General features: G+C 40.0%; 1 protein-coding gene across 4 annotated transcripts in view; it reads left to right on the top strand.

Annotated features, from left to right (window-relative positions):
* LOC108708726 (protein mono-ADP-ribosyltransferase PARP4) overlaps positions 1 to 25851 on the top strand; it is a 128912-nt gene extending 103061 nt beyond the window's left edge. For all 4 annotated transcript variants that reach the window (XM_041582676.1, XM_041582675.1, XM_041582674.1 and 1 more), the window contains 6 exons: positions 3024 to 3122; positions 6450 to 6518; positions 16772 to 16840; positions 19082 to 19184; positions 19455 to 19584; positions 25511 to 25851. In XM_041582676.1, coding sequence (XP_041438610.1) covers positions 3024 to 3122; positions 6450 to 6518; positions 16772 to 16840; positions 19082 to 19184; positions 19455 to 19584; positions 25511 to 25685 — 645 coding nt within the window. In that variant the 3' untranslated portion in view covers positions 25686 to 25851. The remainder of the gene's footprint in view (positions 1 to 3023; positions 3123 to 6449; positions 6519 to 16771; positions 16841 to 19081; positions 19185 to 19454; positions 19585 to 25510) is intronic.
* The last annotated feature ends 446 nt before the right edge of the window (positions 25852 to 26297 follow it).

Here is a 26297-nt window from a genome sequence, read left to right as displayed (position 1 = left end):
AATTTCCAAAGCACCGCTCCCCAAACGGCATACTTTTGAATTCAAGGCCAAACATTCAGCTAACAGTAGGTTTACCCTAGAAAACTACCCATTATTAGAAAGAACAGATTCTGGTGAATCAAAAATATATCTTTGTACTCCAAACTACCAAGTTGCAATTGTCTCCTAAAGTTATAATGTTTTATAGAAATTGGTGAATTTTTTGAAAAATTACAACAAAGCTTCCACTCTACAGCATCATATCTCCCACACATCATTAGGTATCAATGTAAAACACCCCAAATATGAAAGCCTGTGGTCCACTGAACACTTTGATGCCCAATATGTATAGGTGTACCTAAGCACATGGCAGATAGGGGCCCAAAAATGAAGACCCCCATATGGTCTGTCATTTCAGGTACTACAAAATCAACACATTTACATCATTTTGGGAGGCGGCAAAGGTATAAAAAAGTACGTTCATCCCAGAAAAACATATATTTTCGGAAAGTACACATTCCCCCGAATCCAAATTGGGTATGCGTGTCTTTATTCTCCAAAGCACCAAGCTGCAAAACGTTCCTAAATTTGGCAATTTTGGTGACATTTCCAAAAATCACCTCAAAATTTCTACCCTGCAGCATGGTATTTCCCACATACTTTTAGGTATCAAGAGAAATCACCCCAAATATGAAAGCCTAGGGTCCTCTGAACAGTTTGATGCCCAATATGTATAGGTGTACCCAAGCATGTGGCATATAGGGGCCCCAAAATGAAGACCCCCATATAGTCTGTCATTTCAGGTACTGCAAAATCATCACATTTACATCGTTTTGAGGGGGGCAAATGTAGAAAAAAGTTCACCCCAGAAAACCATATATTTTCGGAAAGTACACATTCCCACAAATCTAATGCATGTCTTTGTACTACAAAGTAACAAGGCGCAAACCATTACTAAATTTGGTGATTTTTGTGGAATTTCCAAAAATCACTTCAAAATTTCTACCCTGCAGCATCGTATTACCCACATACTTTTAGGTATCAAGAGAAATCACCCCAAATATGAAAGTCTAGGGTCCTCTGAACAGTTTGATGCCCAATATGTATAGGTGTACCCTTAGCACGTGGCATATAGGGGCCCCAAAAGGAAGACCCCCATATGGTCTGTCATTTCAGGTACTGCAAAATCAACACATTTACATAGTTTTTGGGGGGGCAAAGGAAGAAAAAAGTAAGTTCACCCCAGAAAACCATATATTTTCGGAAAGTACAAATTCTCACGAATCCAAATTGGGTATGCATGTCTTTGTACTCCAAAGTACCAAGCCGCAAACCATTCTGAAATTTGGTGATTTTGGTGACATTTCCAAAAATCACCTCAAAATTTCCACCATGCACACATTCCCACAAATCTAATGCATGTCTTTGTACTACAAAGTACCAAGGCGCAAACCATTCCTAAATTTGGTGATTTTGGTGGAATTTCCAAAAATCACTTCAAAATTTCTACCCTGCAGCATCGTATTTCCCACATACTTTTAGGTATCAAGAGAAATCACCCCAAATATAAAAGCCTAGGTTCCTCTGAACAGTTTGATGCCCAATATGTATAGGTGTACCCAAGCACGTGGCATATAGGTGCCCCAAAAGGAAGACCCCCATATGGTCTGTCATTTCAGTTACTGCAAAAGCAACACATTTACATCGTTTTGGGGAGGAGCAAAGGTAGAAAAACGTACATTCACCCCAGAAAACCATATATTTTCGGAAAGTACACATTCCCGCGAATCCAAATTGGGTATGCATGTCCTTGTACTCCAAAGTACCAAGTCGCAAGCCTTTCCTAAATTTGGTGATAAAAGCAACAATTTTTACATTTCTGAAAATTGCCTAAAAATATTGCAATTGGCCGCATTTATCTCACCCAATTTCTTACATACAATTGTAAAACACCATAAATACTGATGCCAAGGGTCTACTGAACCGTTTGATGCCCAATATGCATTGATATACCAAGGCAGCTGGCATATGCGGACCCCAAATGAAAATAGTGCATATGAGTTTTCTCCGCTGCCGATTTGCCTTCTGTGAACATAGACCATTGACTTCATATTATGTGCCTCAAGACCCTCCTAACAGCAAAGACCCCCCAAAACCATAGATTTTTGGAAAGTACACATTCTGACAAATCCAACAAAGATAAAGACGTCTTTCTACACCAAACTGGAAAGCTTTTCTAAACGTAGAGGTTTTTACAACATTTCTGAAAATCGCCTAAAATTGTTGCAGTTTGCCGCATTTATCACACACAATGTTTTACGTATAAAGAAAAATCACCCTAAATATGGACGTCAGAAGTCTACTGAATAGTTTGATGCCCAATATGCATAGATTTACCAAAGTATGTGGCATGTACGGACCCCAAATGAAAAACATGCATACGAATTTTCACGCTAGCCAACTAAGCTGCAGAAAAGAGAGCCCCAACTGTGCGTTATGTGCCGTAAGACCCCCAAACTGTAAAAAGAAAACTATATATTTTTGGAAAGCATATATTCTGGCGAATCAAACTAAGTAAAATAAATCTTTCTATACCAAAGCACCAAACAGCAAAACTATACTAAATATACATAAGGAACAATAATGCAGGGATAAAATTGCAATAACACCACAAAAATAGCGTAAATCAATGAAATAACAAAATGATTGATCCGACAGCGTAATTAGTGGCCAAAATCGATTATCCAATAGTGGCGATGTCAAAATAACATGTTTTTAGGCAAAACAAACTGTACAATAAATAAGTATAAAAAAAAAAACACCTGTTTGTGAGTTTTTGTGTATACATATTTGTGCACTAATTAAAGTTGTTTGAGTGTGCAAATACATGTAAATAAGTATAAATAAGTGTACAAAAGGGACCAAGTGTGCTAAAATAAAAAATAAAAAGTACCAATTTTTACTAAAATGTGTGTGTAAGTGTATAAATGTACTGTAAGTGCAGGTAAGTGAAGTAAAAAAACATGCACTTACCATTTTTGTAGGAGGAGGCTCGCTGGAACCAACGGTGGCAGCCAGGACAGCGTTCCTGCAGAGTCACTGCGCAGGAGCAAGTGTATGAGCTGCTGTGCAGGAAGGAAGAGGTAAGTGACAAGCAGCAGCGCCATTTGCAGCACATTTGTCACTTTGAAGTCGGATCTGCGACAATCGTGTCGCAGATCCGACTTGACAGCCCCCCAGGCTCGTTGCCCAGGGAGCTGTCAACCCTCCTTACTCTCTGCAGAGGCGGCAAAAGCCGCCGATGCAGAGAGAAGGGCTCAGCTGCAGGAGAACGTACAAGGTACGTTCTTGGCAGCCTGAGCCCTCAACCGCCAGCACATACGCTGTACGTGCTTGGCGGTTAAAGGGTTGAGGCTCTTTGCCTGTAGTGACAGATGTAGGTAGGGTTGCCACCAGTCTTTCTGTATTTTTAACTGTCTTCCCTGTTTATAATGTAAGGTTGTAGTAAAATGGGGCTACCCAGTGCTCCAAAACCATGATCTTTACTGTTTTCTCAGGTGTGAGCCCTCGCATATGATAGAGACTAAGGTGTAGTTCAATTATACAAACAATGATGGGCACCAGTGGCTCTTAAGATAACCACAAACAGATTAATTGAACAAGCTCCACAAAGGAGTGTAATGAGGTATCATAGAAATGGAGTATAGTAGAACAGAATTGTAGTTAGAGAGATATACTCACATATCCACAAAAATAGTAACAAATGGCACACTCACTTCAATGCTTCTGCTTCAATTCAAATCGTGTTCTTTTTATTTCGGTGAGATCAATAAGCAAACGTTTCGGGGTCAAGCCCCTTCATCAAGTGCTACTTACAAACAGTGTGATTGAAAACATTTAAAGGGTAGGGTCTTGTGTGACCACACCCCTTCGTGATTAGATAACATTGGTTACACCTTTGATGTCCATTAACATGGCGGGCAATTGATAATTGCGATTTAGATAAGATGAAATATGTCACTCCAGTGAGCAGACACTTCAAAACTTTTGGCCATAACAGTAAACAACTAAGATGGCAGGTATTACAGGTCGTGAAGTTCCCTAGACGGGGTGGAAATAAGGACAGATTACTTTTACAACAGGAGGTCCTGTGGATTGAAAGGTTAAATACCCTTACACCCATGGGATTAAATGAGGAACTGAGCTACTCTTGTTTTTATTGATATATGTCCAGCCTTTGATTGTAATTAAGAACACGTGATTTTATGTTTTTATAATATGAAAGTTTTATTTTATATTATAAATTTTATCCCACAGTCTTGATAAATATCGATATATTGAACACTACAAGAAGGATTGCGATATGAAGTTTTTTACACTATTTATGGATTTATTTATTGCAGAGGCACTTTGTATCCTTTTGATGGTGAAAATGTAACAAAGAATACACAAACACAATGTTAATGGACATCAAAGGTGTAACCAATGTTATCTAATCACGAAGGGGTGTGGTCACACAAGACCCTACCCTTTAAATGTTTTCAATCACACTGTTTGTAAGTAGCACTTGATGAAGGGGCTTGACCCCGAAACGTTTGCTTATTGATCTCACCGAAATAAAAAGAACACGATTTGAATTGAAGCAGAAGCATTGAAGTGAGTGTGCCATTTGTTACTATTTTTGTGGATATGTGATGAAAGCTCTTTAATTGCAGCAGAGCTAACATTTGAGCACCTCTTAATCTTGATCTACACATAAGAAGGATAAAAGTTTAGCGGAAGAAAAAATTGACATTTTGTACCTACGGAGATATACTCACAGCATACAGTATTGGTCAGCATACATCCCCACAGGATAATCAATGAGAACAAAACAGTTCACTTAAAGGAGAAGGAAACCCCCAGGGCGCTAAACCCCTCCCCCCTCCCCTGTGCTGCCCCCCCTCCCTCCTCCCCCCTGGCCTACCTGTCCCCCTGGGCAAATGCCCCTAACTTTTTACTCACCCCTCTGCGCAGGTCCTGTCCACGGAGTACGCAGTCGCCATCTTCTCCCACGCGCGTCTTCTTCGTGCTCTGATCGGCGTTTTCTGGCGCATGCGCAGTAGGAACAGGTACCGGTACGGCTCTACTGCGCATGCGCCGAATGTCACGAAGTGAAATCGGAAAACTTCGTGACATTCGGCGCATGCGCAGTAGAGCCGTACCGGTACCTGTTCCTACTGCGCATGCGCCAGAAAACGCCGATCAGAGCAGGAAGAAGACGCGCGTGGGAGAAGATGGCGACTGCGTACTCCGTGGACAGGACCTGCGCAGAGGGGTGAGTAAAACGTTAGGGGCATTTGCCCAGGGGGACAGGTAGGCCAGGGGGGAGGAGGGAGGGGGGGCAGCACAGGGGAGGGGGGAGGGGTTTAGCGCCCTGGGGGTTTCCTTCTCCTTTAATGTTATCCTATCTTAAATTGAACCCAGACATACTTTCCTAGCCCCTGAGCCGATGCACTTATTCCCTACTTCTGGGTTGTAGTGTACCCGGGAACCTAGTCCCACTATTCCTCCTTAGTGGAGCTTTGAACTGCTAAACTAAATAGCCCTAACCTATCTGGAACTACTAGAGTGACCTATTAAAATATATACCTACCACTTACTAGGTCTGATCTACCTAGGTTCCAAAAGATCATTCCTACCTGCTTAGGTAAAGGCTATTACAAAATGGACCCAGAGCTCATCCTTGCTCATCTTATATATTTTATCATATTGACAGCTTTTGGCTAAACTAGGAACTGTAAAAGTCACACCCAGGAAGGAGAGCGTATTTCCCTTCTATGACTAAGGACCCCCTTAGCTGTCTAAACACATAATGAGGCCCAAGTAGCTGGCCAAACCTTAGTGGACTATTTTCTTAAAGGGGAGCTATTTACCCTTCCACTACAATAACATTGATACCAAGCACTATTTTTACTAAATAGACTGCAAGTGTGTAGAATAGAATACTAGTGTGGTAGAAACTCTAGCTGTGAGTCCAGGTTTTATGTCATCAAAATATCTGTAAATTAACATTGTGACCCTTTCTTCTTTCCTATGCTTCAATATCTCAATCATATGTAAGTGTTCCTTGTAGCCTGTCATACTGATCTCATTCCTCCCTCACTTCTACTTGAACCCATACATCATGCTAACAATAAGATATCTATAGAAGACTAAATATTGTGCTGTTAGGATGTTGGCAATCTTTCCTTTATTTACACTGTAAACAATATATTATCTTTATAGTATTTCTCCTTTGATTCTTATATTGATTATATAATCAATGAATGATGTAAGAAACCATAAAACACCAACAGTGGTCGGGGGTGAACTTGGGGGCAATTTCAATTTCAAGGCAAGCTTATCATTGGCTCTCATGATGGTGAATGCACCACATGTGCCATGAGTCTTTGTAATATTTTGTTTGTTTCTTTGTTTCTGCATTACAGGTTCAGATGCCTAAAACATTGCTGCGGAGATCTGCTTTTGCAATGCCTCACATGGCTCTACAACAGCAGGTGACTTACATTAATGTAGATTGGAACATTATTCAGAACTACACTTTCCTTTATTAATATCCATTTTGGCAGAGTTCCCCTTTAAGTGAAAGAGAGACAGAAATAGACATCTCTCTACCTTTCTGTTTGCCCGTTTTTAACCTCTTGTCACAGTCATTTTGCTCTCTCCCTACTTTCAGATACCTGCGGTTGGAACCCAAGTGCACTTTATAGTGTTTCACTCTGAGATTTTTTCTGTCTCTTTAATATCCGGTTCCTTCTGTTCTTTCTCAACCAATTCCTTTACGCTTTCCTGTTCTACAGGGAAAATTAGAACGTTTTTCAAAATTTGCAAAAGCTTTTACCTTGCTTCCATTGAAGCTTGGAAACGTTTTTCAGATACAGCAGATCTAACAGGTTCATTTGGAAGGGTTGAAATTTAGGGACTTGATATTTTTCCAACCAAATTAATGATGTTACTATGTGTATTTTATTAGAATAAGTGCATTTTATTGTAGGTGTGGGACCTGTTATCCAGAATGCTCGGGACTAGGGGTATTCTGGAAAACTGATATTTCCGTACTTTGGATCTTCATACCTTAAGTCTACTAGAAATCATGTAAACATTAAATAAACCCAATAGACTGGTTTTGCTTCCAATAAGGATTAATTATATCTTAGTTGGGATCAAGTACAAGCTACTGTTTTATTATTACAGAGAAAAAGGGAATTATTTTTAAAAATTTGGATAAAATGGAGTCTATGGAAGACGGCCTTTCCGAGCTTTCTGGATAATAGGTTTCCGGATAACGGATCCTATACCTGTATACCTTACTGATTTGCTTTCCGATCTGTTGTTTAATTTACTTTGTTCCATGTCTATTCTTTAAAAGGGGATCACTGTTATTTTTCTTCTTTGATCTAATTATTATTTCATATAGTTTAGCTTGTAAGATTTTATATTTGTTTTCTTTGCCACCCTTGCTTTCTCAAGGAGAATTAAGGACATTTTTTATTAAAGGTGTTGTAATTTGTAAAGGCAAAAATGAATATCTGCAGAGAGCAAGGTTACCAGGGTAACCTGCAAGAGTGGAGATGAAGGGGAACAGAGCTCAGAAGATCATTTATTACATAAAAATGGTACTGATTTAAAAGGATATTTAAAAGGAGTTTTTTACATTGAGAGCGGTGACCATGTGGAATTCTCTCCCTAAATCTCTCGGATGGATGACATTTAGCAAGTGAGGGAATACAGGGTTATGGGAGATAGCTCATAGTACAAGTTAATCCAGGGACTGGTCCCATTGCCATTTTGGAGTCAGGAAGGAAATTTTCCCCCTCTGAGGCAAATTGGAGAGGCTTCAAATCGATCAACTGGCAGTTAGGCAGGTTAAAATAGAGTTAAAAGGTTGAACTTGATGGACGTGTGTCTTTTTTAAACCTAACTTACTATGTAACTTTATGTAACAATGTATTGCAAATAGGCTTCTTTTTAGGCAGAGACCCAGGAAATAAGATAATATATTTTTACCTTTACTACCCCCTTAATCTTTGATAGTGAAAAAAACAACTGTGAACTATTTGGTTTTTTTCATTGATTTGCTTTCTGATCTGGTCAATATTTTTAAAGCTCTTTTTATTAAAGTTTACAGTAAACAAGCAGATAGTTTGACAACAATGTTTTAATAAATATTTTGGGTTTACCATCCCTTTTAAAAATCTTTCAGTTTGTTTATTTTACTTCTTAAAGTTTTTCCCTAGTTAATTACATTTTATTGACTTGTACAGTATGCGCTATATTTATTATGCCTTCTCAATCTAATTTGTTTTTTCTTTCCTAGTTTGAAGTGGCCAAAGTTATTTAATTTCATAGTGTTTCAATATACTGAGATTTCTTCTTTCTCTCGTACTTTAGCATCCCTGTGACTTCTAGACTGTTTTATTTTTGACATTTGTTTTTAGTGTCTTGAACTAGCATCTTCCCTGTCAATTTTTGTCTTGTGAATTTTCCTACTCTTTCTTGCACTCTACGGGAGAATTAAGGACGTACAGTATTTCAAAATCTGCCAACTTTTCATTTGTTCTCATAGAGCTATTGTACAATCTTTCAGATACAGCAATTGGTTGACAGCAAAGTTCTCCCCGCTACCCATTCACCAATTATTTATTAGATGTTTAAAATATTTTATTTGATTTTCATATTAAACAAATGAAATCAAAATGACAACAAATGTTATGCAGATGAAGAAAATATGTTGCAAAGGAGACAATGGCATGATAGTCAATTATTTATTAGAATCATCCAGTTATTGCTGTTCTGCCACCAACTTGGATCAGATTTCAATTGTAGATCTATTGCAGGACCAGACACTTGTCTTTGGGCAGGGCCTCCCCATGCCCAACCCAGCCCCCAAGCCCCATCCCAGATCCCACCCATACTACAGTTAAAAGACCACGCAGACATCAGCTCTAGATCCCGCCTCCCACACACACACAAGTTATAAAAAGCCATTGATGTCAGGACTTCGACTTCAACTTCAGCTCTTTTTGTGGCTTCGGGTCTTTTCGCGGCTTTGGGACTTCAACTTCAGCTCCTTTTGTGGCTTTGGGTCTTTTCACGGCTTTGGGACTTCAACTTCAGCTCCTTTTGTGGCTATGGGTCTTTTCACGGCTTTGGGACTTCAACTTCAGCTCCTTTTGTGGCTATGGGTCTTTTCGCGGCTTTGGGACTTCAACTTCAGCTCCTTTTGTGGCTATGGGTCTTTTCACGGCTTTGGGACTTCAACTTCAGCTCCTTTTGTGGCTTTGGGTCTTTTCACGGCTTTGGGACTTCAACTTCAGCTCCTTTTGTGGCTATGGGTCTTTTCACGGCTTTGGGACTTCAACTTCAGCTCCTTTTGTGGCTTCAGGTCTTTTCGCGGCTTTGGGACTTGGCTTTTCTGCGGTTCGGGACTATGGAAGAGGCGGCATGCTTTGGCGTTGTCAAGGGGGCCCGGCTATTTCGAAAAGTGCAGCACAGCAAGGCCTCCTTTAAGGCTCAGTATAGCAGTACCCCCTGTGCCCCCCTGATGGGGGCCTTGTCTTTGGGTGTGAATCAGAAACTTCACCTCTGTCTGCAATAATTCCCAGCATTCTTGTTGATCACCCAGCCTTCTGTTCATGTTAAGCCAATTCAGTTTGGAAAAGAGAGGAGGCTACTGCCTGCGGTAGGGCTGAAATCAGCCAGTGTATTTCAGATAGCCCCTGTGTGGCCCTTGCCCAAGGGTGCCCAAAAGGTAGATCGGTATTTACCAGAAGACCTTTAGCTGGTGATCAGTAAATCTCAAGACATTGTTAACAAACAGCTTGTCTAAATCACCCTGCTGTTTTTCAGATATTTATTAGATTATGGTTACATAAGAAATAGTTGTTGTGTCAAATACAGCAATATAAATTGTCTAGTGAAGGGCGAATTAGCGCCGTTTCGCTTCGCCGCAAAATTCGCGAAACGGCAAAAAATTCGCGAAACGGCGCAGTTTTTGACGCTGGCGTACGTTTTTCGAAAAAAATTATTTTGCGGGCGTTTCACAAATGTATTCGCTGGCGGCGAATCGCGCCAATTCGCCGCGAATTCGCGCCTGCCAAATAAATTCGCCCATCACTAAAATTGTCTCAAATCAATATAATATTTGCAAACGCAATAACAATTAGCAGAAAACTCTGTATGTCAGGAGAAAAAACCCCATACCAGTGCATCAGAATCATCAATGGGATGGCAGAAACGCATAGAAATGCATAGAAGTATCACCCAAATCTGAAGAAGAAGTTGGATCATGGAGCATTGGGTGGGGTGGGTGGAACAGGGTGTGACCTGGGCATAAAAGGATGTGGCTGAGGGCAGAGCAGGGGTGGTCAAAGCATACCTGGATCAAATAAGAATCGGGTCGGTTTCCCTGTGTATTTGGATCATTAAATTAAATGCAGTGGAGTGCAAAACACATTGAGGACAAGAGAGCACAGAAAGTTTAGTAATAATATCCATTCTAAGCATTATTACATATGACAAGAAAATGGAATTCCCCGGGGGGAGGGACAATCTTTTACTAACCCCTTTCCATTAAATACAGTCACAAATCTTCAACCTCGGGGCCATAGATATATATATATATATAGAGAGAGATATGGATATGTGGACATGTGCTCCAAAACATCCCAGTCATAGTTAAGTTTGCCACCTTTTCTGGAAAAAAAAATACCAGCCTCCTAATATTTTTATCTTTCCACCCTATTAATAATTTTGGCGCAAAGCATAATTTTTACCAGCCAGGCAACAACCCTTTGCAAAGTATTAAAAAATACATAGAGTAAACTGTTTCTTTATTGATACTTATTTCAATTTAGCTTTCATTTTGGATAAACAAGACATTGGATATCAGGGAAATGGTTTATGTTGGATTCCTTTATAGAAGACTATAAATGATTGTTTATTCTCTTTATTCTTTCCTAGCCTTCGTTGCCTGCTGGCCCCGTCAGTCCACTCTACAATATTTGCCTATACCTGTTACAGTCTAATTTGTTTCATGTTATGTAGGATTCTACTCTTTTTAGATGTTTCTATTTACTTTTTATTCCCTGTGAGTACTTAAAAGGGAAATATACACCCGTGTGTTTTATTTAGGGTTGCTGCCTATTTTGGATTTGGGGGCTGAGTGGGGCCAATGATGTCAGGGGTGGGGCGGGTGGCGGTTTAAGGGGGGTGTGGCTATGCCATCAGGGGCAGGGTTATGATGTGGTTGTCAGCAATTAACTGATTGTCCGTATGAATGATATGTAGGAGAAGAAAGTAAAAAGGTTCCACGCTTACAACTGCTGCAGGGTAACAAAAGTACTTGCGGAGTACAGAAAACTAAACATTTCAAGGGCTTAACATCATTTTCGTCAGTGGTATAGCACACCACTCATATAGGCCAAAAAGCCTCTTATTTAATCATGTTTTAGAAACATTGTGTCTTTTTTTGGCATCAGTGCAGGAAATTAAAGAGAAACTCTGGACATTTCAGTAAAAGAACAGGACAGGCGGGCTGAGCTATCAAAATCGGCACTGTCTCTCAAAAAATGGGACAGTTGGGACAGGTCTGGACGGAGAATTAAAATAGGCCCTGGCATTTCAGATACACAGAGGCCCAATCAGCCCCCACCAGCCCACTAAATACTGACTTTATATGGCACCTTATATAGCAGCCGCTCTGGCATTTGCCAGAACTCACAGATTGCCAGACCGGGCCTGGTTGGGAGGTATGCTCAACAGGACCCCCTCCCAAGGCATATACAGTATGTGTGTATATATATATATATATATATATATATATACATCCTTGAGAAAGGCCCTAATGGGGGCCGAAACATCTGATATGCATTAAATAAAGCAAAATTTATTCACAAGAAAATGGAGTGCGGGTCCTTCTGAAACATTATATGAAGCAATTTTGAAAGAGGGAGAGAAGACGCGCTCTATTTTTCAAATAGTAAAGATAGCAGCACCTCAATAAATGGATCCACCAATCCTTGTATGAGTTAAAAAGCAAAAGAGGGTTTTCGGTGCGCTTACTAATCAGGGATTACAAAAACCTTTTTTAAGTTCAGTTGGTACTTAAATTATATATAAAGAGAGTCCTGTGCTTGACTCCAGATAGATTCACCGGGGATCGTTGAAAAATAACTGCTACAGGCTTCAGTTGATTTGATCGGCGTGGTAACCTGTCAGAAAAGAAACTAACATAGCGCAGAAGAGTCGACCGGTTGAATGCGGGAAAGCAGTTGGTATATGCTTACCGGACGCGGATGTTTAATAACACTCTGAACCTGTGTTGGAAGCGGTCCTGTAGCGCCTTCCTCCTGAGTTTTTTCCCGGATCCGTTAGGCGGCGAGGGTTCGTCTAGATGGTCTGGTCGTTGTAGTACCTGTCGGAAAGAAAGCTCACATAGCACAGAAGAGCCGGCTTATGGATGCAGGGAAGGCGGTGGGTATATGCTTACCGGATGCTGATTTTTGATGGCAATGTAAACTTATGCAGGTAGCGGTCCTGTCGTGCCTTCTTCCTGGGGATACTTTCCCGATCTGTTCTGCAGTCTGCAGGTAGTGGGTTACTACCTGGAGTTGGTTTCCTCTGTGTGTTCGATGTTAGCGTTTGCGTGCACTAGTACTTTTTTCAGACACTAGTTACAGCACGGTGTTTGTAAAATTAAATTTATTCCCAAAATTGTATCAGTTAAGAATTAACAATGCTTTATCAATGCTCTGTTAATTCTTAACTGATACAATTTTGTGAATTTTTGTAATACATGAAGCAATTTTGACCCTTGCACCCAGGAATATTTATAATCTGGTAAGAGTGCATACACTGGACTTTAAAAAAAAAAATATATATATATATATATATAAAACATTGTATTCTAGAGAACCAGCACTCCTATGTAAAAATTCTCAATTGTTTATTTCTATTGTACCAATGCCAACGTTTCGGTCCTTGTTAGGACCTTTCTCAAGGATGTATGTATATATATATATATATATATATATATATATATATATATATATATATATATATATATATATATATATACTGTTATATATATTTTAACCATGCACCCCGGCTATATAGGCTGCAACAGTGCCGATACTCACTGGATTGTGAGATATATATATATATATATATATATATATATATATATATATATATATATATATATATATATATATATATATACACACATATATATATATACTAAACAAGGTAGCCCCAGCACTCTCAATATATAAAATACAAAAGGGGGGTTGTGGGAGCACTCACATTGCTAAGTAGAAATATATAGAAGTATAAGGGAAGTGCTACTGGCATTACCAAATGGGTCAGTGCACATTCCCTGGGCCCCTGTCTAAGTAATTCAGTATAAATGCAAATGCATGTGTTCACAAAGACAGGGGTTTTTATTTACAAAGTTATGATCATAAAGTTGAAAAGCCACCATACCACATCAAGGTAAACCCCATATGGCGGTCCCTAACTTATTTACCTCCAGTCATAGTATTGAGGATCCTGTGTCTCTCTGCATAATAGCATTAGTTGAAGTAGAAGTCTGCTGAGCCTTGGTTTCTGTCTGAGGGCTAAATCCTCATATATTCTTGCACAACTGAACTGTAACTGTTTTTTCACTTAGGATAGGACTGATGCATGGACACTGCCTTGACAGGGAGTGTCAGCTTATGCATGCTTTGTACAAACTTTGTAATTAAATGTGTCTTTTTTAAGAAAGTGACAGTTCAGTTGTGCAAGAAATTTTTTTCAGGGGGTTATATATTGAGAGTGCTGGGGCTACCTTGTTTACTATGTAAATTAAGCCTTGCCCACGTGCACCCAATAAGAAAGGTGAGGAGCGGCATTTCAGCTTGTTTGTTTAAAATTTATATATATATATATCCAACTAATAAGATCTTATTCATTGGATTTACAATTAATTTATTGATGCTGATCCCAGGCACATTATTTTTATTATCGTGAGTGCCGGCACACTCTGTTAGTGATGAAAAGGTGATTATTTATTCCATAAAAAGAAGCATTTCATCTGACGTTTCGGTCCTACATGGGGACCTTTTTCATCCTTGGATATGGATATTTCATTAAGTCAGGTTATGGATGTTATAGCATTTTTTTTGGGGAACTGATTAGCCTCAAAACGGTGCTGCACCTAAGCGATAAAAGAGCTCCAAAATTCATTTACATGGACAGAAAGCAAATTATAGTTGTATAATCTCGCCACAAGGTGTCACTGTTCCTCTGTTTACTTTGTTTCAACAAAGAACAGACAATGAAACAGTTTGGCACAAAGGGCCACAACATCCACCTCATGGGGTCATAATTATTAACTGTCACCTGAAGTGAAGGTCTTTTATGTCCATTTAGTGAAGGTCTTTTATGCTCCTTGCCATGGATGTGCCAGCAATTTTGCATGCCTCGGCATACCCCAAATTTCCTAACATGTGACTTTAGGATGTGTCCTGTTATTTCAGTGTTAGTAGGGTAGCAGGTTTGCTTCTGCTCCAGACTGATTCCATTAGCCTAGCACCTGCTTTAGGCTTCAGCGATCATGTACAAAAGAAACACATCTGCCCTCATAGCTGCAGAGAAATGGAAATGTGCCTTTTAATGTAAAAACGTAATCCTAATTATAACATCTAAAGGCCCTATACATGGGCCGATAAAAGTCGCCAACAGACCAAGTCAGCAGTTTATTGGCCCATGTGTGGGGCCCTCCGACAGGCTTCCCAGACCAATATCTGGCAGAAAGTCGGGCAGAAGTCGATCGGGCAGGTTAAAAAATCCTGTTGGATCATGCCCCATCTGTTTGCTGATGCGGTCCTGCGAACCGACCACCCGTATTGCCGCCATTCTGATCCGATCGTTGGGCCCTAGTGCCCATGATCGAATCAGCCCGATATCACCCACCTCAATGTGGGCATACCTGAGAGAGATCCATTCATTTGCGGAAACCGCCAAACGAGCGGATCTCCCTGTGTATGGACACCTTTAGGAAGTTATTTACTTAAATCTGATTTTACATCATTGTTTCAATAAAAAAAAGCTCGACCAAACTCCCATCCCTGATTTTGCCTTATTTATCATTAAAATCATTGCCTTATTTATCCAATAAATCAGATTAGGAGAAAAACTCGATAAAATCGAGCAAAAACCTGCTAATTTTTTCCAGAATTGCTTCATTTTTGGGGGGGTTTTTGCTCGAAAACCCTGAATTTTCCAGATTATCGAGCTAAACCCAGTGAAAACCACAATATCTTCATCTTGGGATAGGGACATCTGCCATTGACTTATACAAGACCTAGACAGGTCTGAGAAGGCTGAATTTTCTAATTTGACTTTCTGCACCATCAGGGTGTAATAAATCTAGAACATTCTGATTTTTTTTCCCCAAAAAAGGCCAACCAGAAAAATTCAAGGTTTAGTAAATAACTCTGTTAGTGTCATTATCCATAATGCAGACAATGATGCTGTATTGTTTCGCCTGAGGATTATATTAAATGGTTTGTTCGCCTTTGAGTTAACTTTTAGTATGATGTCGAGAGAGATATTCTGAGACAATTTCTAATTGCTTTTCATTTTTTACTATTTGAGCTTTTTATTCAGCAGCTCTCCAGTTTGCAGTTCTGGTTTCTGATTGCTAGGGTTCAAATTAACCTAGCAACCATATACTGGTTTAACTGAGAGACTGGAATATGAATAGGAGAGGCCTGAATAGAAAGATGAGTAATAAAAAGAGTATCAATAACAATACATTTGTAGCCTTACAGAGTAGTTTTTTGTTAGATGGGGTGAGTAACCCCTATTTGAAAGCTGGGAAGAGTCAAAAGAGAAAGGCATATAATTGAAAAACTATAAAAAAAAAAAAATCATAAAGGAAAATTGAAAAGTTGCTTAAAATTGGCCATTCTATAACATACTAAAAGTTGGCTTAAAGGAGAACTAGAGAACTAAAGAAGCTAGAAATGTTGTACATGATGTTTTGAGCTTCTGTACCAGCCCAAGGCAACCACAGCCCTTTAGCAGTAAAGATCTGTGTCTCCAAAGATGCCCCAGTAGCTCCACATCTTCTTTTCTGCTGATTCACTGCACATGCTCTGTGCTGCTGTCACTTACTGAGCTTAGGGACCCACTCACAATATACAGTACACATAGAATAGAAATCTCACAATATAAGGCTGATTAGTAATTAATACAGATTATTACTACATGGCAGCACAGAAACCAGTGCAATTAGCATCAGAATTGAATAATCAGCCCTGTAGCATCAGCTTATATTACAGGCCAACCTCATTTTCTGCTGGATAATTAGTGACGAGCCCTAAGCTTAGCTTCTCAACAGCTGCTCAGAGCCCACTGAGCATGTGAGTGTCACAGACACTTTCCAAGATGGGGACCCCCTGTGACAAGTTTGAAGTCCTGGATCATTGCTGCTATTGACAAGCTGAAACTTTAGGCTGGTGCAATAAGTTCAGTATGTGAAATATGGCATTTTTAGCTTTTTTAATGTTTTAGTTTATTAATTTTTAGGGTTTAGTTCTCTCCTTTAAATGTGAACCACCCCATTAAATACAAACCAGGGAACTAAAACTTGTTTCCCAAGGAAATTATATAGGACTGACCTGAATTACTTTCTGTGTTTTCTAAACCATTTCCACTGCCGCTAAGTAACAAGTCTGCACTGTTTGTATTATTTCTATAGGCATCGATGCCTTCTAAAAGAGCCAGAACCCGGCCGTCTTTCTTAACCCTTTCAGCTCTGCAGTGTGAGGTGAGAATAATAATCTTTCTGTTCTTTGCACTGGTGTTTATGCTGAGCAGCTGGGAGAAGGCAACAAATGTCACATTACATAGGATTTACCTGTGCAAAAATATTTAGGCAAAAAGCAAAGTATAATGAAAAATTGTTCTCTAATGTAAATATTTTCTAAGATGTTTGAGGATGTTATTTATTTCCAAATAAGCATTTCATCTAAAATCTGTGATTATAGTCTGTATTTTGATTGCAACTGCATTAACTGCATTAAAGGAAAACAATACCCCCCAAACAATGTAGGTCTCTATTAAAAGATACTGAGTAAAACAGCTCATGTGTAAAACCCTGCTTCATGTAAATGAACCATTAGCATAATAATATACTTTTCTAGTAGTATGTGCCATTGGGTAATCATAAATAGAAAATTGCCATTTTAAAAAATAAGATTGTAAGATTCACTGTACACACATACAAACCACATGTTAGGTCACATGAGCCAATTAACAGACAGAGTTTTGCCTTTTGCTTCCACACTTCTTCCTGTTACAGTTAGAGTTATAGTATTTCTGGTCAGGTGATCTCTGAGGCAGCACAGATAGAGTCACGAAATGGTGGTTCAAGGCAAGAGATGTAAAAAGGCAATATTTATGTAAATATATATTCCAGTTTGGTAAGATTCTTTAATATGTCATTCAATTTGATATAAACTATCTGTTGCTTAAGTATTCATTTTGGGGTTATAGTTTTCCTTTAACTCAGAAAATGGCAGATTCAACTTACACCCACAATTGCATCCATTTTTACACATAAGGCACAATTGCGGCACATGGAATAATGGGGGAAACACTGCATTGTGGGTGTTCGCAATCGGCACCTTGTAATTTTCACTTTTGCAAATGTCCGTTATAGGGGGCAGGACAGGTATGGGATCCATTACCCAGAAATCTTTTATCCACAAAGTTCAGATTTTTTTTTAAAGTTACATAGTTAAATTGGGTTGAAAAAAGACAAAGTCCATCAAGTTCAACCCCTCCAAATAAAAAACCCAGCATCCATACACACCCCTCCCTACTTTTAATTAAATTCTATATACCCATACCTATATTAACTATAGAGCTTAGTATCACAATAGCCTTTAATATTATGTCTGTCCAAAAAATCATCCAAGCCATTCTTAAAGGCATTAACTGAATCAGCATCACAACATCACCCGGCAGTGCATTCCACAACCTCACTGTCCTGACTGTGAAGAACCCCCTACGTTGCTTCAAATGAAAGTTCTTTTCTTCTAGTCTAAAGGGGTTCTTTTCTTCTAGTCTTTTTTCTCTGTAATAATAAAACATTACCTTGTACTTGATCCCAACTAAGATATAATTAATCCTTATTGGAAGGAAAACCAGCCTATTGGGTTTATTTGATGTTTACTTGATTTTCTAGTAGACTTAAGGTATGAAGATCCAAATTACAAAAAGATCCATTATCGGAAAAACCCAGGTCCCAAGCATTCTAGATAACAGGTCCCATACCTTAGGTATTTACTGTTTATCATAACTTGCTGCCACAGTTCAATACAAATATGGGACCTGTTATCCAGATTGCTCGGGACATGGGGCTTTCCGGATAACGGATCTTTCCATAATTTGGATCTTCATACCCTACATCTACTAGAAAATTACATGAACATTAAATAAACCCAATAGGCTGGTTTTGCTTCCAATAAGGATTAATTATATCGTAGTTTGGTACAAGATACTGTTTTATTATTACAGAGAAAAGGGAAATCATTTTTAAAAATTTGGATTATTTGGATAAAACGGAGTCTATGGGAGGATAAAGGATCCCATACCTGTAATAGTGGAATCACATCCAACCCCCCATCTGCTGACATCTACATTATAGCTGGCTCTTATCAGCCCATATGGGTTTCTATGTGCTGCTCTGTGAGATTAAATTTAACAACTGAATTGTTGGGCAAAATTCTACCAATTGAATCATTTGTTCCCTCGGAAAACAAAAATCTAATGACATTAATGGTCTGTGCAGACCCAAAGAGAGAGGCACCAATGATGGTCAGATCAGGACATTTTCTGTATTTCATGTTCATGATTTTCTAGTAGAGGTATAGGGATCCAAATTATGGAAAGACCCCTTAGGCAGAAACCCCCTCGTCCCATATCTTGTATATACAGTTGTTCTATTCTGAAGTGCAATGTACAGTATCCCTTGTAACTGTCTGTCGCTGAATCTGTTCCCCAGGAGGGATACTGGCTGCTCAATGAAGAGCTCGGATCTCTGTTAAATATTAATGTCAATTACTTGATCGATGAATTTTTGTCCAAGAATGGGATTCAGTCTCTAGGTAAGTCTTTTGTTTCTTACTTACCTATTACTTTCTGTGGCACTGCTAACCCAAAATCCCATTCCATGATCTAGATTGCACATTGCTATATAAGAGCTCATGTATAATCACAAGTGCACTTGCAGAAATGCTGAAATGGATGCAAAATTGAGCGCACACAAAATACCCATCCAGCCTGCTCTGATGAACAGTGTGTGTGTATGAATGTATTGAGCTTAGATGAAGTTCTACTTCCAGTCTTTGTTTTGCATTTTGTTTTTTGTGTTACAGGGAGGAAAGGCAAAGAAGAGGTGCTGAAAATGATTGCCACCCTATTGGTGCTGCAAGTGATTTGTACCTTTAAGCTGGTGAATGTGACATTCAAGAGTCTGATGAAGCTGGATGAATCATGTTGTACAAGGTAAATATTGTTATATGGACAAAACACCAGACATCATTTTTACACCTAATGCCACCCAAAATACAAAAATGGTGGCTGTGCGTGCACTCCAAGGCTAGGGTTGCCACCTGGCCTGGCCGGTAAAGATGACAGTTGATACCAATGTTATTAATAGGGAAAAAAAGATAAATATATAGGAAGGCCGGTATTTTTTTTTTTTAGGCAACCCTATCCAGGGCCGCCATTAGAAATCACGGGGCCCCGTACAACAAAATTTTTGGGGCCCCCTGGGCCCCACCCACACTGACGACCAAGCTCCACCCCATATCCCGCCCACTCCACATCGCAGTTAAAAGACCACACAGACATCAGCGCTAAAAAAGTAACCCCCCCCACACAAGTTGTAAAAAGCTATTGATGGTCAGGGCCCCCTTATAAAAAATTGGGGCCCCAAAAAAAAACAATGGTGGCAAGGGGCCCCTTACGAGTTAAAAAAAAAATTGGGGCCCCAAAAAAAATGTTTTAAAAAAAAAAGATTGGTGGCAGGGGCCTATAGAATATTAAAATAAAACATTGGTGGCCAGGAGATTAAAAAAAGAAATACACAAACTGGTGTTCAGTAGGATTGAACTCATGGCTTCAGTACTTCAACTTCGCCTCCTTTCGTGACTTCGGGTCTTTTCACCGCTTCAGGACTTCAATTTCGGCTGTTTTCGTGACTTCGGGTCTTTGCGCTGCTTCAGGACTTCGGCTGTTTTTGTGACTTCGGGTCTTTTCGGCGCTTCGTGACTTCGGCTTTTTCCGTGACTTCGGGTCTTTTCGGCGCATCGGCTTCGGCTTTTTGGCACTTCCGTATTCGGCAACGCAAGAGGCAAGACGTACGGCTCGGGCGCTCGTAAGGGGGGCCCGGATCTTCAAAAAATGCAGCGCTGCCGGGCCCCCCTTCATGCCCGGGCCCGGTACGCTTGTCCTCCCTGTCCCCCCCTGATGGCGGCCCTGACCCTATCCAAGGCATTTGCGTAAGCACTCAAAGGCTCAGTTAAAATGTATTTAAATACAATGGAAGTGCTACTGATTTATCCAATTAATCAATGCACATTCCCTGGTCCCCTGTCTCACAAGTAATTCAGTATATATGTAAGAGCATGTGTTAACAAAAACAGGGGGTTTTTAGTTACAAACAATATGTAGCCAGCTTCATGTGGTTTGTAGCACCCCATTACCAAATGGTGGTCCTATGCTTTTAAAGAATGGGTGTCTCTCACTTAAAAGCCACAAAAGTCAGTGGCGGGAAGGATTTAGCCCTCAGACTGAAACCAAGGTTCAGGAGACACTAATTACAAGTAATGCTACTATGCAGAGAGGTACAAGCCTTTTTATACTATGACCGGAGGTAAACAGGTTTTACCTTGACGTGGTATGTTGGCTTATCAACTTTATGATCATAACTTTGTAACTAAAAACCCCTGTTTTTGTAAAAAACAAAGCCAGCCAGGCCAGCCAGACGCCCTAGGCAACCTGTCTGGCCCGGCAGCGGCGTGAAATGGAGCGCTCTTGTACACGCTCATGCGCCGGAGCGCAAAAGATGAAGAAAATGCAAGACATTCATGGACAGAGGGGACTGGACATGGGGTAGGTGACAGAGAAGGTACGTGCCTAGTGCCCCCCCAGCTTTGCGCCGTAGTCACGTGCCTACTCTGCCTACCCCTAGTTCCGGCTCTGCTTACATATATACTGAATTACTTGTGAGAATGTGCATTGATTATCTGGGTAAATCAGTAGCACTTCCATTTTAACATGGCCGTAGAGTGCACCCACAACCCCCCTTTTTTGTATCTTAATGCCACCCAAACACCGGTCTTTTCTGTTGTTGAGATTATACCAGTCACCTCTGGCCTCAGATCCCACAAGATTTTAGTGTTTCCTTAATGGCTGGCAAAGGTGCCAAATGCACATAGAGTGTAAGTACAGGAAAGCTGTAGAGAGATCAGAACTGGAGGGTGGTGGAAAATAGGGTGAGGTTGGGAAAGGAGCAACAAATCAAAGAGAACTGGCAAAGGTCAAAACAAGAAGGTCTTAGAATAAGGTTTGAGGTTTAAGAATAATTGCAAAAAAGAAGATATTCTTGTGCAAGTAAAACTCTAACTAAAACCTTTATGGGCTTTAAAATAATGCCTCAATGGAATTTAGAAATAAAGAAAGATTTGGCACCCAAGAAAATCCAACCGTGTCATTTCTGGAGAACAGAGGACTATAACAATAACTTTTCCTGTAACTCCTGTAGACAACTAAGCAGCATTAGGTGCAAATATGGCAGTGGGTGTTCTTACCTGTGCATGTGGTAAGACAAGATGAGGCAATGTTAATTAAAGTAAGAGGAATATACTATACCAATACCATATAGCTGATACCTTATAGACACACCTAGGGGCTGATTTATTAAGGGTCAAATGTAGGGATGGGCAAACTTGACCCGTTTCGTTTCGCCAAAAATTTAACGTGCGACTTTTTTTTTGATGACAACGCCATACAAGTCTAAGTCAAATAAACTGGTATATTTACCCTTCTTGTATTATTCTGGTCTCCAAAACCCTTGTTTCCATCCAAAACAATATAATCATTCAATTCAGGTAAATGGGTCATGAAACCAATCAGCGCAGGTGTACTGCTGCAAGGTGCTTTTATTGACAGCACGACATGTTTCCAGCTTAAAAGCTCTTTATCAAGTCTGAAAAATTTCTTTGTGGTACAAAAACAAACACAAGTACAAACCCCACCTCTTAAGTCACATTGGATAACAAGCCACTCCCAGCAGTGGCTTGTTATCCAATGTGACTTAAGGGGTGGGGTTTAAAGCACCTTGCAGCAGTACACCTGCGCTGATTGGTTTCATTACCCATTTACCTGGATTGAACGCCATACAAGTCTATGTGCGTAATTTTATTGGCGAAACAGGGAAAAATCATTCGCCCATCCCTAGTCAAATGATAAACTCGAATTTGAATTTTCACGTTGGATTTGAAATTTATCACACCTCGACCCTTGAGTCAAGTTTTCAGGTTGTTTCTAGTCAAACAAATTATAGACGTTCAAGTTTTTTTTGTTGAGATACCATATAAGCAGGGCTGGTCCTATCAAATGCGGGGCCCAATTGGGACCATGTTGGCGGGGCCCCTAGACAAAGTGTTGCTGGCTACTGACACACCAAGTATTTAGGAAAATAAGGGCATACAGGCACAAAATAGAAAGGAAAGGGGCAGACAAGGTAACATAATAGGGGCACACAGGGTAAGAGAGAGAGGGAGGAAATAGGAGAGTGGACTGGGCCAATTAGTTTGGGGCTGGGCCGATTCAGCTTGGGAGCAGGCTTGGTTGGATTGGGGGCAGGCAGGGCCTATCAAGGTTGGAGGAAAGCTGGGCCTATGAGAGTTGGGGGCGGCTAGACCTATGGATTTGGGGATGGGCTGGACTCTCAAAGTTGGGGGCAGGCCAGGCAGCATCATGTGCTGAGGGAAATATTATCTCTGCTGCCCTGTGGTGCGGGGCCCCCCAGAGGTGCGGGGCCCAATTGGGCCCAATTGGTCCAATTGGCCTAAGGCCGGCCCTGCATATAAGTTTCAAGGTCATTCGAGTTCAATGGAGGCTTTGAACAAATTATTTTGATAAATTTGCCCCCTGGAGTAGACAGCTGCATGTACCCAATGGGTTGGCAGGAATTTCTGTCCAAATTGCATCTCAAGTCCTCCGTGTATTCGTAATAGCTGGAGAGTAAAGTTGATAGTGGCCGTCCTGTCTGATCAGAACTTGAAAGACACTTTTAGGGTCTGAATTACTAAAACTAAATCTCAGTTTTTATGAAAACAAAGTCAACCAAACTCCCTTCCACAAGAGAACTCATTTATCAATAATTTTTCTCAAAAAATCGCAGCGACAACCTCAGGGACATCTTCAATTGAAGATTTGAGATGGAGTATTTTCGGCAGTGCTTTCAGGCACTTCACCGATTTACTAACGGGTGCAGGCGTAACTTTGTTAGCGAAAGAGACAGACGCTAGCGCTCATTCGCACTCTACCGCCAGGTGAATTTTTGCTTTTTAGCCTGCAAAAGTCCTTAAAATGTATTTAGGTTACCAAGTTCCCTCATATGTTTTCTAACATATGGAACATTAACTATACAGTGGGCTCATGTGTAGGGCAATATAACAACTGTGTAATGCAATGTATTTGCTGCAACATAAACGTTCATTCAACTTTATAATTTCCCGCCGTATGAGTGAAGACCTCCAACGAAGTTGCACTAGGCATAATTGAATGCTAGCGCATCTTCGCTTTGATTACGGAAGTAATGCTAGCAAAAATTCGCCAGCGTTCATCGCCCTGGAGGAAACTTCGCATTTTAGTAAATTAGCGTTGTCTGATGAAGTGTAGCGATGGGTGCGAAGCAGTTGCTGGCGAATTTTCGCAGGTTAGTAGATTTCCCCCTTGGGGTGTAATAAATCTCGAGTTGTATTTTTGGTCAAAACTCGTATTTTTTAAAAAAACTAAAATATTCAAGATTTATTATACCCCTACCCTAGAAATAACTCGAATCTGAAAATACACATCTAAAACCTGTCAAGGTCATGTAGGAGTCAATGGCAGAGGTCCCTTGAACCATTTGAAGATGTTTATAGCCTGTTTAATGATTGAGGTTTTTTCAGAGGGTTTTGCCCCAAAACTTGAATCGAGAGATTTTTTTGGGTTGCAGGACTCGAACTCACAAAATCGGGTTTTGCCATTCTAGTGTTTTCTTAAATGTGAAACCATTCGAGTTTCGAGTTAATTCGAGGTAAAAAAAACCTCTAACACTCGACCTTTGATAAATAAACCCAACCTTACCCACGAGCCACATTCAAATATAAAAAAGTTTTGAGGAGCAACACAAGAGTGAAAACATTTCCCAGGGGTGCCAAATAAAGGATATGATTGGCTATTTGGTAGTTCTATGTGGATTGGCAGCCTACAGGAGGCTCTTTTTTGCCATAAACCTGATTTTTGTGCAACCAAAACTTTCTTCTGAGTCAGGAGTTCAAAAAAAAAGCCCCTGCTTTGAGGTCAGTGGGAGCATCATCCATGGGGGGGGGGTGAGCAACATGCTCATGAGCCACTGGTTGGGGATCGCTGCCTTAATGTTTCAATTATTTTTTAGTAGATTTAAGGTATAAAGATTATGGATTCACCAAATCCACTTTTTTGGATTCGGCCGAACCCTTTGCGAAACATTTGGCCGAACACCGAACCGAATCCTAATTTGCAAATGCAAATTAGGGGTGGGAAGGGGGAAACATTTTTTACTTCCTTGTTTTGTGATTTCCCTCCCCACCCCTAATTTACATATGCAAATTATGGTTCGGATTTGGTTCGGCCAGGCAGAAGGATTCGGCAGAATCCGAATCCTGCTGAAAAAGGCCGAATCTCAAACCGAATCCTGGATTTGGTGCATCCCTAATATACAACTTATGGGAAAAAAAACCCTTGTCTGTAAAACCCCAAGTCCAGTACTTGTACTGACCCCTTCATTATAGTTATTTTGTTAATAAATCTTCCCCTAAATGGTCATTTCAAGGTACAAGATAGAAATCAATACCGATACTGTGGATCATTCATTCGTTTTGGGTTCAGTACAGTGAAAATCTCCCTATTAGAGGGCAGGTATTGTCTCAGGAGCAGCCATGTTGTTCCTTGGATGGACCAATCCCCTGACCTCATGTTAATGACAGGAGAGCAACAATAAATAGTTGTTATTGTGTAGTGGGGAAATGGCATTTGGTACATTGTATAATTAGATATAATGAAATGCTGCAGGACAGGCTCTCATATACTGCTGCTTGTATTTGTGAGGCTTCTTGCTATGATTGAAATGAATCAACGGTATCATTTATTTAACCTATTGCTATGCCTTACACAGCCCCTATTACCAGACGATTGAGAAATCCACCAAGTGGGCACGAAAAACAGATGATCAATATCCTGGCATCTGTTCTCGACTCGGATTGGGCAAGGATTGGGAATCTGCCACCCGGAAGTTATTGTCCATTGATCCACTGGATCCTTCCTCCAGTCTTCTCCCTGCTGTTGTGTAATCAGTAAACAATGTCACCATTATTGACATGACTCCATTTTACATTGAGAAACAAAAATGATCCATAAAGTTCTGAATAATGTTAATGCTGGTCTCCATTTTAATCAAACCATTTAAAATGAAAAAGTAGATTTTTCTCTGTAATAATAAAACAGTAGCTTGTACTAAGATATAATTAATCCCAACGAAGATATAATTAATCCTTATTGGAGTTTATTTAATGTTAAAATGATTTTTTTTTAGCAGACTTAAAGCATGTTGATCCAAATTACAGAAAGATCCCTTATCCAGAAAACCTGAGCCAAATCCTGAGCATTTCATACCTGTATGAGAGCTTTAAAAGTACAGTCACATATATCCCCATATTTATCACTGATGTACCCAGCTGACATCCATGCCTTTTAGGTACAGGTATGGGATCCATTTTCGAGAAATCAGTTATCCAGAAAGCTCTGAAATACAGAAAGTTATGGGACCCCTTATCTGGAAACCCGTTATCCAGAAAGCTCTGAATTATGAGATGCCGATCTCCCATAGACTCCATTTTATCTAAATAATCCACATTTTGAGTCCTCTGTCAAAAGAAACACAGCATTTCTTTCCTTCTATTGTG

This window comes from Xenopus laevis, chromosome 2L (assembly GCF_017654675.1).
Source record: "Xenopus laevis strain J_2021 chromosome 2L, Xenopus_laevis_v10.1, whole genome shotgun sequence".
Lineage (NCBI taxonomy): Eukaryota > Metazoa > Chordata > Amphibia > Anura > Pipidae > Xenopus > Xenopus laevis.
The sequence above is the reverse complement of the archived record's forward strand: the minus strand, read 5'-3'. Positions and strand labels throughout refer to the sequence as shown.